The sequence below is a fragment of the Carassius auratus genome, chromosome 12 (genome assembly GCF_003368295.1).
Source record: "Carassius auratus strain Wakin chromosome 12, ASM336829v1, whole genome shotgun sequence".
Classification (NCBI taxonomy): domain Eukaryota; kingdom Metazoa; phylum Chordata; class Actinopteri; order Cypriniformes; family Cyprinidae; genus Carassius; species Carassius auratus.
In genome coordinates this window covers 6,766,363-6,778,641 of record NC_039254.1, presented here as the reverse complement: position 1 = coordinate 6,778,641, position 12,279 = coordinate 6,766,363, and the positions used below count along the sequence as shown (strand labels likewise).

The 12,279-nt window shown below is 37.2% G+C and overlaps 1 protein-coding gene across 2 annotated transcripts; it reads right to left on the bottom strand.

Annotated features, from left to right (window-relative positions):
- Positions 1 to 22: 22 nt before the first annotated feature.
- Positions 23 to 12,279, bottom strand: LOC113111639 (MBT domain-containing protein 1-like). Of its 2 annotated transcripts, XM_026276593.1 has the most exons (17): positions 12,112 to 12,279; positions 10,856 to 11,057; positions 10,372 to 10,505; positions 10,167 to 10,281; positions 9,970 to 10,052; positions 9,775 to 9,892; positions 9,538 to 9,672; positions 9,301 to 9,389; positions 8,373 to 8,607; positions 8,211 to 8,266; positions 8,031 to 8,135; positions 7,797 to 7,944; positions 7,612 to 7,694; positions 7,256 to 7,490; positions 5,803 to 5,874; positions 5,159 to 5,326; positions 23 to 3,252 (listed from the first exon to the last, which is right to left on the bottom strand). In XM_026276593.1, exons 1-17 carry the CDS (start codon positions 12,130 to 12,132, stop codon positions 3,134 to 3,136), a joined length of 2,118 nt encoding a protein of 705 aa, XP_026132378.1. In that variant the 5' UTR covers positions 12,133 to 12,279; the 3' UTR covers positions 23 to 3,133. The 2 variants fall into 2 exon arrangements, with proteins under 2 accessions (XP_026132378.1, XP_026132379.1); XM_026276594.1 differs by lacking the exon at positions 5,159 to 5,326.

Below are 12,279 nucleotides of genomic sequence, written 5' to 3'. Positions count from 1 at the left end.
AAGAGAAACCAACTTCAGCAGATAAATGTTTAGTATCATTTTTAATTCAGTGTAAAAATTCTTTTTTTTTTTCTTCTTTTTTTCAAATTCAACAGATACATTTTCACAGCCATGCGGAAACAGTTTGAAATGCTTGTAAACAAATTAACATAAAATTCAACCAACAAAAGCCCCCCCTCCCACAGTTGAACTATATACATATAAGCTATCAAACCCCATATCACAACACACATCATCATCATCATCATCAGAAATAAAGCAAAGACCAGATACAGACTCTATCAAAAAAGTTACAAACCCACCACCCTCACCTCTATATACCATGAGGGTCAATGTTAGTTCTTAATTATTTTTTTCCCCATTGTTATAACAAATGATTTCGGCTACTTGTATCCAAAATACAGATCTGAAGTTATAATCACCAGCTCTCCAACTTATAATTACAGACTTAGTTCTTCTTTTAATAGACCTAATGAATGATTTATCAAATATATATATATAGCACCATGATGTGATTACTGAGGACAGAGGGAACGTCACAAAAACCCGTGTTAGTATCGAGACCAGAACAACACTGGCCCTCATAAGATTCTCACATTGCTGCATGCACTGATAATCACTCTACTGGACAACATCTTTTTCTTTAGATTTTGTATTCTGCTTCTCTATGTTTGACTCAATAGCTTTACTTGTGTAGAGAAAAAACATAACAGAGGATAAGGCATCAATTCTGTTGACGAGAGAGTGTTTACTTAAAAAGGTGAAGTTGTGCGTTAGGGCTTAAATTCATTTGAGGGTAGCAGCTAAATTTGCCTCAACAGTCATTTTAATTGCAAATGATTTCGATTTTGGTCTTGTTATTATAATAGTAATAAAAATAATAGCTGGCAAGTATGATCGTAACCAGTGTGTACCTAAATCCTGACGCTATGGATGGGGTTTATGAGGAAAACCAATGGCAATGAAAATAATGCTATTTTTCATGAAGAATAAGCATCGTAGGAAGAAGTATGAACATGACAATATCGATATGGTTGCTGATGTAAAATGTAGCAATGAAGTCCCAGTTTGACTTTTACAAATTAAATACACGACAGTGCCTTACATTTGGAAAACTGCACATGCTAACAACACAACAGCTACAGAAGAAACCCAAAAATGACTACAAAAATAAACCAATTTATAATGATTTAATACAAACATCTGTTAAAACCCAACAAGAGAGAGAGAGAGATATGAAAAAAAAAAAAAAAAAAAACACCTGTTAAAAAAAGAAATACATTGGATCTTTATACAACAAACCATAATTTAACATGGATCTAACTACAACATGTGGGTGACCATTTACAAAATGTACTCAGCATTTGATGAATGCAAGCAAAGATGAACCAGAGGGAAACAATGATGTGGTCACATTTGTCAGGGGCTTCAAATATCGGAAACCAAGTAGAATCGGATGATCTTAGAAGTAACAGCTGCGAGTCTTCAAATAAAGCAGAAGTCGATGAGAAACGTTTCCTGAGAGTTCACCAACAACCTTACTGGTACTGAATAGAGCTTATAGTTATACTAAGATAAACCACTATGCAAATTATATCGGTTGATTCTATAGGATGTTATAAAGGTTATTTACACTCCGAACAATCTGTAAGAGGGAAAGCTCAAGTCTAGCTCTTAGAAAATTGTCACAGTTTTGTCACAATATATTGTAAGAATATTTTGTTTTAAGTCTATAGAATGTTTCTAGTCTATATATTTATGAGCTGTTTTTAGAGTAAGACATCATAAAACAACAGACATTATTATTGCATAACTTTCTTTTCCATTTCAAGAACTCTGTTGATAACATGCTATGATACAAATATAAATGATGTGTAGACTTTGAAAGTGAAATAAGCCATGTGTCCAAGTATGGATAGGTGCCATTTGCATAAAATATAATGAATATATATCCTTTCAAACAGAGCATGAAAACTACCTATTGCAACCTTAGTGAGGCCAAGATCTTTGCGTATTTCAAAAATCACCTTTTACTTTAGAGGTAGTAAAAATGGTTTTCTTCTGGAATGAATGTTGCGAGTTAAGAAAAATGCATGGGTTGTGATGCGATTCCTTGCAGATGCGTGAACAGAGAGGCTGGCAAACAATCAAGCTGGCGCTGTATTGTTCAGAGACTCGCGATACTACTAGAAAAGTCTACCAGAAGAATCCTCTGCTGTGCCGTCAACATCAAGGATGCCAGGAAGGTAGTGTTCAGGTAGCAGTGATTGCTTACGGTTTATTCGACGACTCACAAAATACTCTGACCGCCCGTATAAAAATGGCTCTTTAGAACAAATTAAAAACATAAACATCAAATAACTTTTTTTTTTTTTTTTTTGCATATCACAATATTGACTTTGACTTGAGCACATCCCACTTCTATAATTGTTTGTTAATCACATAATACAATAAAGCTGCAGGTTTTTACTATCGTTATACAGGCCAAAACATCTATTTTTATCCCTGTAGTGCAAATTGTGAGTGTTTTCCATTAGTCCTACTCTACATACCAGTAAGGTTTGATTTTAATACCATCATCCCCAGTTCCACTACTATATTTATACGTTTAAAGATTTATATATGTGAGTTTAATATGAATGTCATACATATATGAATATACTGTCTCGATATAGATTTTTACTACTCTTACCAAATGCACACCCATCCAGAACAAATGAAACAGCGCGAGAATCACACAAGGTACTCAAATCTTACCCCCCCCCAAAAACTTTTTTTTTCTTCTCACCAAAAGGGGAAATAAAGACAGGAAAAAAAAGTGAAGAAAACTTCAAGTACAATGAACACGGAGGAGGAAAAAGTCCACCGAGGGCGAAAAGTCAGGACAAAGAAAAAAACCAAAACAGTATCTCTATTTCAAACAAAATCCTCTCGTATACACACCCTTCTCTCTCGGATCAATGTCTGAGAAGTCCTTTCTTCAAGCTTTTCAAACCTGAAACAAAAAAAAGAGAGAGACCTGGTTTGAGGGGAAGCCACTGTGTCTTCTTCCAGGCCTCGTGTGCATCGCTCCGAGTGGGATTTTTCCAGTGCTGTTGGCAGTGAGGTGAGGCTCTGTGATGGCTGATGCTGCTCAAGGCTCCTGTCTGATGTAGTAACTGCCTGAGCCGTTGCTCTCCTGGTCCGAGATGCCTTGTGAGAACGTGAACTCGTCAATCTCAGGAGTCTCTTCTTTAATCTGCAGTGAGGCCTCTGGAAAACAAGAGCAAGACACAAGAACACCAATCCATAAAATGAAACACACTGGTAAAAGAGGACAACTAAAAAATACAAATAAAATTCACACTCGGATATAGAGAATTATGGGTGGAAAGGAGAAGTATCACTACACTTAAATTAAAAACTTAAAATAAACTTTTGCAATAACCAACAGAAACCAACCTTTTCCATTTTTACGTTTTCAAAATTAGGTGCCAAAAGAAGAAGCATGTTGTAGCATTCACATAATGAAATCAACCAGGCAGCGATACGCAAGGTTTAAGAATTTTAGTAGACTCAAACACTTACATGTAATATTTAAAGACAGTTCAATCAAAAATAAAAATGCTGTCATTTACACACCCTCGTGTCATCATGTATGGCTTCAAAAGAAAATGGTCAAAGCAACCTACAGCTGAAGAATGGATAGATAGATAGATAGATAGATAGATATAAATGGTATGTTTTTGAAAGGTTTTCTTTTTCTAAAGTCCCATATTAAAGAATTTTTATTTTTATGTACACACACATACACACAGAGAGAGAATACTGTGCATGAGTCATAACTACTTTTAAGATCATTTTAATTTAACAGACCTTTTTTAAATGGTGTGTTTGGAGCTTGATGGCACCAGTACCATTTTGTTGTGCTAAACTGAAAAAAAGTAACTAAAATATTCTCTTTTTTTATTGCTTTTGCATAAACAGGGTCATACACAATTGAATCTTCAAAACATACCAAACAGACTGACCCTCTGAACCCCTCCAAACACCCCCCCAACCTTCTCTGTTCCAAATCATACAGGTTTTAAAGGGGTCATATGATGCGATTAAAATTGTTCTTTCTCTTTGGAGTGTTACAAGCTCTTGGTGCATGAAGAAGATTTGTAAAGATTAAAGTCTCAAATCCAAAGAGATATTTTTTATCAAAGTTAAGACTCTGCCACACCTCCTAAAATGGCTCATTTAAACACGCCCCCACATGTCTATGTCACTATGTGGAAATATTTACGTAACAACACCCAAATGTTCATCCAAAGAAAGAAGGCCTGGTTTCAGTAACTGCAGTTAGTTTTGAAGCAGTCATGTCAGGGAGATGTTGTCATGTTGCGTCGAGTGTGTGTCCGCGTACACGGGTGTGTGAGAGAGACGGTCACACAGAGGAGACGGGTGTCTTTATCGTCTGGGGCTTGTGTACTGCAAACACATACGAGCTTCATCACAGTATCGGTCACACCACTGTTCCACTTTCAGGCTTGAACTAATGGTAAAACTAAGGACATTATTAACTGTCATTACATTTAGTTTGAAAGATGAAGCTCATGATTATGGAAAGGGGCATTACATTTCCGATGAGTGTTGGTGTTCGGCCAATCATAATGCACTGGGTCAGATGGCCAATCAGAACAGACTGCGCTTTTCGGAAGGAGGGACTTTGTAGAAAATTAAACATTTGAGAGAGGGCAATAATCTACAATAATCTACAGTTTGTGTAAATGTGGTTTTTTTTTTTTTACATTAAAGCATGTCAACATATTCAGTTACACCAAATACACAAAATAATGATCTTTAAAAAAAAAATAAAGCATCATATGACCCCTTTAAAGAAAATTTTAAAGAACCGTGACAATTGACAGTCATTTTGGTGACCTATTCTTTTTAACATCCAAAAACGATGAATTCACACCACCCTAAAGTAACTGAAAAGGTCAGGTGTGGGATGAAACGGACCACGAAGACAATTCCCTTCTTTATCATGCAGCTGTTGTTAATGGTGTAAGCAGCACAAATTACTCAGAGTCCTGATGATGTGCAACTCCTCCCGCCGGCCCGACCTGAAAAGTTCTACAGGAATGAGGACTGTGGCACCCTCTCCCTGAGTGATGGAGAATTGAGTTACCTGAGTTGAGAGAGCGATCACGCTCTACACCTGAGGTGGGAGGTCGCCCGGACCCAGAGAAGTGGGACAGGTAATGGGGCGGAGTCTGCTCTTCATCGCCCGAGAAGCTCCTCCTCCTCAGAGGCCCACCCAAAACGATCGGCCTCCTCCCAACTGGAATCTTCCTCTCTAAACACCAAGCCAGACTGAGGTTACCGAAGTTACTGAGGTTACCCAGGCTACCGAGCGCCACTCCACAAAACTGCGGGCCTTCCTCCGGCTGAGCCCAAATTTCAACTCAGATCTGAACCTTAATTTGATTTCTACATGACAGAAGGGTGATTGTGTTCAGAAACTGAAGCCCTGAGAAAAGACAATGTGGAACCCAACATGACTCCAAATCCCTACCAAACATTTGCTCAGATTCCGTCACCCTGAGGGAGCGTACTTTCTCACCCGGGTATAAGGATGAGGGGTACAGTTGTCTGTGATTATCCATGACCCTTCTAAATCGTGACAACTGGTACCGACTATCAAACAGAACCAGACCAGACCCAAAGCTGAGGAAAACCCAGAAGAAACGGCTCCTGGACCAATTTTGCACCCAAAAATCAGTGTTCCGTTAGAGGAGAAAGCAGATGACAGATAGAAAAGATTGCACTCACTTTTCTTTTGTCCTTTATACTGTGCAGTCTTCTTTTTCTGTTTCGAGACATTTGGCGGTGCTTCTCTTGTGGCTGAGAAGGAAAGGGACAAGCTATTATTCTATGCAAACAATCATTAAAGGAATAGTTCACACAAAAATTTTAATTCTGTCATGAATTACTCTCACTCTTATTCTAAAAATACCTTCGTTCACCTTTGGAACCCAAATTAAGATATTTTTGATTAAATAATAAATACATAAAGCTTATTTTTTTAAGTTAACATATGTTATCTTATTGTTCCAAATATATTAAATATATAATATATTATAGATATAATCAAAATGATTAGCCTATTATTCATACTTTGCATAGTACATAAGTCATGTGTCTCATGCTATCCTTTATGTGAACTGTTAAAAGGACACTTGACTGATTGGATCTGACAAAAAGAAAGGTTTGGTCATCTGCAGTAATTACTCATTTTACCTAACTGCACTACTCAAATAAATTACAATTACGATGGGCCCAAGTTTATTCAGTAACTTTCATTCTAACGTGTCTGTATACTAATGCTGGTATACAGAGGTCAGCCAATAACAGAAGTCATTTACATAGCAATGGCTATTTGCCCTAAGTGTAAATAGCGATGGAGTCTATTTACACAACGTGCAAATAACAATTAGATGCTATTTACACCAAGTGAAAATAGCATATTTTCTTAGGGATAGATGCTATTTACACCAAGTGCAAATAGTGATGGATCCAATTTACACTAAGTGAAAATAGCAGTATTTTTAACAATATAATATTTACATTAAGTGCAGATAGTGATAGAATCTATTTGCACCAAGTTAAAATAGAATTTTTTTTTTAGGATTTTTTCCTATTTATACTACTTATTGCAAATAGTGGCAATTATCTAAACTTCAGTATTATAGTATATTATAAAACAGAATGCAGTAATAACGTATTGAGTGTAAATTATAATTTTAATTCAAATTATTAAATGAATGCCACATTACTGGGACAATAAATCCCTCCCTAACACTACCTGACACTTTATTTTTCCATATGTTTCCTTCATTTATATTGAAAATAAATGCCTTTCCGATGTGATAGGAGATTTGAAAAGGAAGAAAGAAAAATTTCTGTCAAAGAAGGATTTGAACCCGGGTCGGTCACATAATTGGCTCTTTACCATCTACACTACTGAGGCTGACAACAGCCATCTTTTATATGTTAATTTGCCCTATAACATGTTTGTGGGAGGAGCTGGTGTAAATAGACTCTGCCAACAAGGTGGGCTATTTGCACTTAGTGTAAATAGACACTCCATTTAAAAAAAAACAAAAGAACTTAGAAGTTTAGAAGGCCATGAAGACTTTAAAATTATTTAATGGGAGAATAAACAGTGTTGCTAAGAAACAGTTTGAACCTTCTAGAATCAGAATCTTCTGGACTGTTCACTCACTCTGCGTGGCAGGCGGCTGCAGCTGATAGCCAGTCAGTTGGCACCAGCCTACAGGGTAGAGATCTGGAGACTCGCAGTCCACCCACTGATCGTACTCATCCTCCCAGCCGTCAAAATGAATGCGCAGGAGTCTGTGGACGATCCTGGTTACTGTGGCGACACACACCAGACGCGGCTCCATCAGGTCCACTGCCTCCAGCTTCATCCCTGTACGGAAGCCGTGATTCGGTACTTCCTGAGAGCATGAAAGATCATGAGTTAATGCATGCATCCCAATGTGTAATTTAAGATAAAACACAATGCATATAATTTGACAAATAAAAAGAAATCCTCACAGTCTATGCATGAAAACTTACTTTGTTAAAGAGCTTCACAGGGGCTGCAATTGAACCCATTTCTCTGAGGTAGTCAAACCATTTGAAAGGGAGTTTGGTGTACCCTGTGAAGCAGTTTCAGATTCATTAGCAAAAATGGCCAAATTTCATTGAGTGATGCAGTCAGATCAGATCAGATCACACTGCAGAAGTGAGAGGAAAAGCACCTCTTGGGGGTGTGAGCTCAATGTTGTTGATTTCACAGAAGCCCACTGGGAAGATGGATGGAGAGGTTGAATGGTAGCAGAACCAATCCGACCCATCAGCAGCCTCAGAACCATCAATCCCGATCATTAGGTACCCGTCTGCTAACACCTGAGAGAGATAATCAATTCAGAGTGATTTTTTGTCCAACTCGATGTTTGAGTCCAATAGAGAAAACTGTCAAAATGGCATTTTACCTTTCTTACAGTAGCAACACATATAGCAGAGAGATTTAGAGGGTCTATCGCCTCTAACTTCATTCCATCTTTAAACCATTCTCCACTCTGATCCACATCCTTGATCTATGGGTTCAAAAGGTGACACATGAACGTGACTGTAAACACAAGCTGAATTTAAAAAAGCAATTACAAACATACCTTAAGAAACAACAGTGAGGGAGCATCCATCTGACCCTCTATTTTCTTTGTCAACTCTGCAGAGGGCAACGTTAGACACGTTTAGCTTCATAAAATGTTTTATTTTTTGCTGAATCAAATTTGAAAAGGTCCATCAAAAACCATTCAGACTCCCACACTGACCAGATCTTTTGAAACGGTGTCCAATGCTACGTGACCAGCCAATGGAGTGGATGAGTGGGCTGTACATGTGACACCAGAAATCATCAGTGCCGTCCTGGCTCTCCTCATACACCAGGCGCAAACGTCCACCAATCACCTGCTCCACCAGGGCCACACGAGTTCGACACAGGTGGGTCTTATCCACAACTTCAACACGCATCAGTTTCTTAAACGGGTACTGCATGTTCTCCTGAACCTTCAATTGAACATTTAAACAAATCGTTTTTACTCACAGATGGAAACTTTTACACTGCCATTCAAAGGCTGGGGTTTGTAACACTTGTAAAAAAAAAAAAAAAAATTGATAGAAGCTTCTTATGCTCACCAAGGCTGCATTTAATTGCTCAAAATTACATATATTGTTTAATTTTAAAACTATATTTAATTAATGTTTTATAGAAACTGGTACATTTTTTAAAAGTCAATAAAAATTTTAAAAAGAATTTATTTGAAAAATAAATTTTGTAACATTGCGTTTACTATCAATTTAATGCATCCCTGCTGAATCAAAGTATTACATTTTTTTTTTGAATTTTTGTTTTTAATTGAATATTAATAATATTATTTATTATGCCTTTATAGACAATTAAAAGTAATACTGGATGCTACTCTCAAAGAGTTAAACAACAGAAGAAAAAAAAACAGATGTAAAAAAGTAAACAAGAATGTTTACACAATTTTTTTTATTTATTGCACTTTATCTCAGTGACAAACAATGAGCTGCAAGTAAACGTAGTTATCGATGTCTGCTTCCTGTGTTACAATAAATCAGTCTGACACCTGACTGCTTTGTGATCTTCGTATCAGGAAGATCTTGCTGCACTGGTTTTTCCAGTCTCTCACTACTGAAGAACAGATTCATGATCACTGCTTGGATAGAGTATCTTACCTTTGTGGCGAAATCTGGTGGAAGTGTTTTGGCTCCAGTGAGTCGTTTCACAAGAAACGCTTTCCAGTTAGAATACTTATGGTGGATGGCTATGAAAACAAATGATATATATACATAAACAAATACATTTAAAAAAAATTATAATTACTTCTATTCAGCAATGGCAACTTCACACTACCTTAACTGCAAAGAAACCAGCTTATTACATCGTTTAGAATGGCTTAATGTTTTACATACATTTGGGAGGCACCAGAGGCTTTCCACTAGAAGCACACCATCCAACAGGGTGGACCTCTGGGATACACAGATTACACCAGAAGTCTTTGCTTGAGTCATTATCATAACCCTCATAGCGCAGAAGAGCTTTAAATCCTAAGAAATTATGAAAATAAATAATGTATCATACCTTTTCCAGTTATTATACTTGAAATATTATTAACAGAAAAAGCCTAGGCAGTCATTAAACTACATTACCTGCCAGTTTGACTATCCCTGCTACCCAGTAAACTTTTGTGGAGAGGTTTGTGTCAGAATTGAGGACCTCCACCCTCACTCCCTCTGCTATGTCACCCCAGCACAGACCCATGGGCACCTGAAGAAGGATCAAGTTAAAAACAGTCAAAACATTAAACACAAAACAATGTTCGTTCAATCTCTGCCTGTACTCACATGTTTGAAACAGCTGACTGGTGCCCCAACAAGATTATTGCTACAAATGTACTGGCCCCAGTCAAATCCTTCAACAGGAACCACTACATGAGCAAAAGAACAAATAATGCTGTGTTTAAGTAATGCGACTGCTACAACCGATTATTAATCAATTAGGAATACAATAACATAATGACACTTTAAACCTGGATATTTACCTGATTTTGATTTAGCTTGGTTCTGTTGATTTGCTTGATACTGTGCGTAAGCTGCCAACTTTGCCATTAATGGCTGTTTCTGTAAGACTTTTGCCTTTTTCGTAGGTGGTTTACCCTTGATGGGACAAAAGAAGAATACATTTTACGAACAACAATACAGGTAGTGTTTTGATTAGGAGTGCTTCTTAAGTATATGAGTAGTTACCTGAAGTCTTGCCAGTATACTGGCCTTTTTAGAATTGGAGGAATAGCTTCTAGAGCAGGACACACTGCAGAATCTCTTTGTTTTAGAGTAGAAAGCATCTCGTACACCAACCATACCACACATCTCACAGGTTGCTGCATCAAGGAGGAAAAAATAAAACAAATAAATAAGTCATATATATATATATATATATATTATATATATATATATATATAAATTCACACTATTGAACTAATGATGCACTGAAATTTCTGCCAAAACTGGTCTGTTCTGGAGGGCTAAATTAGTTGTCTAAAATAGTGACGTTCAATTTGCATTTTTCCAAATCAGAAATTATATTGTAACCATGAACGATTTCCAAAAACAGAAAGTTGACTTGAAAATATAATACTTTCTATTTATTTCCAGGGCTGAACGGAAAACAAAACCAATTTTTGTGTGTAATCAAAACTTTTGGACCCTACTATATATGCAAATTACTAACCCATGCCTGCTTTTCCATCAGGATAGGTGTACACCTGGCCGTTGTTTTTGATGATTGGCAGGCTGGCGGGGATGCTGGGGACTTCATCCTCACTGTCCTCTGAGCTGGAGCTGCTACTGCTGTCTTCACTGCAGCTGTCATACCCGTCAAACATCCCAAAAGAATCTCTTCTCTTCCGCTCTGAGCGGGGAGTGTGCTCAGCCTACGCCAAGAGGCGAGAGGAGTGAAAAATGTGGAGAGAAAAAAAAGTGTGAGTAGAATGAACATCAAAATAATGGAAGAGCAAAGAAAGACGAGGATTAAAGCTAGCTTATATACCACTAATACTTCAATAAATGATTACCTTTGACATAATACAGCATGATTAATATTACCATCAGTGATAACCATAATCTTTATATTAATTCATCAACGCTTTAATGAGTTGGGAATTAGGAAGCAGACTACGTCACATGCATAAAATTTAAGGTTCTCATGGGTCACAAAAAGCAAATATCGTGTTAAAAGGGTCAATATCATCAGCACTCAATATCCCCACAGCACATTTCAAGACAGGAGACAGTCAAAGCAAAAGAATCTCAATTAATATTTCCATATGGCATCTGGTGTATTTTCCAGTTCTACATATTTATATTTTTCACAATTTAAGCACTAGACTGGTGCAACAGATACGGATTTGTCCAAACCACTGTGACCTGATTTCAGAAGGAATTTCAGACCCTTTTCTTCATCTGAACGCATGCCATTCCCATTACCACCTACTAAAATACAATTTTACTAAAAATCTACACATTTTATATCTCCATAACCCACCATGAAGTGATTTTTAGGTCATATCACACCACAAACATGCATATTTGTTGTGCCTCAAAACCTAGTGAGCTTTCTACATACACACACGTTTCATGAAAACGGGCTTAACGCGTTTATGATCCCCAAAAATACTGTCTACTGAATATTTTTGAGACACAAACAGAAATACAAAGATTTACACATACATGGGCCTGCGGGTATATTTCACCTATACAAAACACATACATGATTAATGGTATTTACACCATTTAGTGGGACAACTAGCTTGAATAAGCTGTTACATACCATAGAGAGTATTACGAGTTATTTGAATGAGGTAAATTTTGCAGTTTGTGTGACGAGCAGGATCTGTTTCTGACAACCAAAACAAAGAGCACGGCTAACACTGCTAACCGCTAACTGCGCTAAATCAAGGAAGCGGTCTCAAATAAACTCTTTCTTACCATATCCCTTGGGTTTTCCATTAGCCCTTCATGCAAGTCGGTACCTTATGTTCGTTGTGGTATGGTCCAAGGGCCCCCCTGGGGGAAGGGCCAGGATTGAAATTATTTTACTCTAAAGAAAAAAAATAACTCCAGTTGATTATCAACAATTGTCATGGCTCAAGTGCG

Coding starts and splice junctions, on each gene's coding strand:
- LOC113111639 (XM_026276593.1), bottom strand. CDS start 12,132: ATGGAAAACCCAAGGGATATG. Junction 8,608..9,300: donor CACCAGATTTCGCCACAAAG/GTAAGATACTCT, acceptor GTTCAATTGAAG/GTTCAGGAGAACATGCAGTA. Junction 7,695..7,796: donor TGAGCTCACACCCCCAAGAG/GTGCTTTTCCTC, acceptor ACTGCTTCACAG/GGTACACCAAACTCCCTTTC.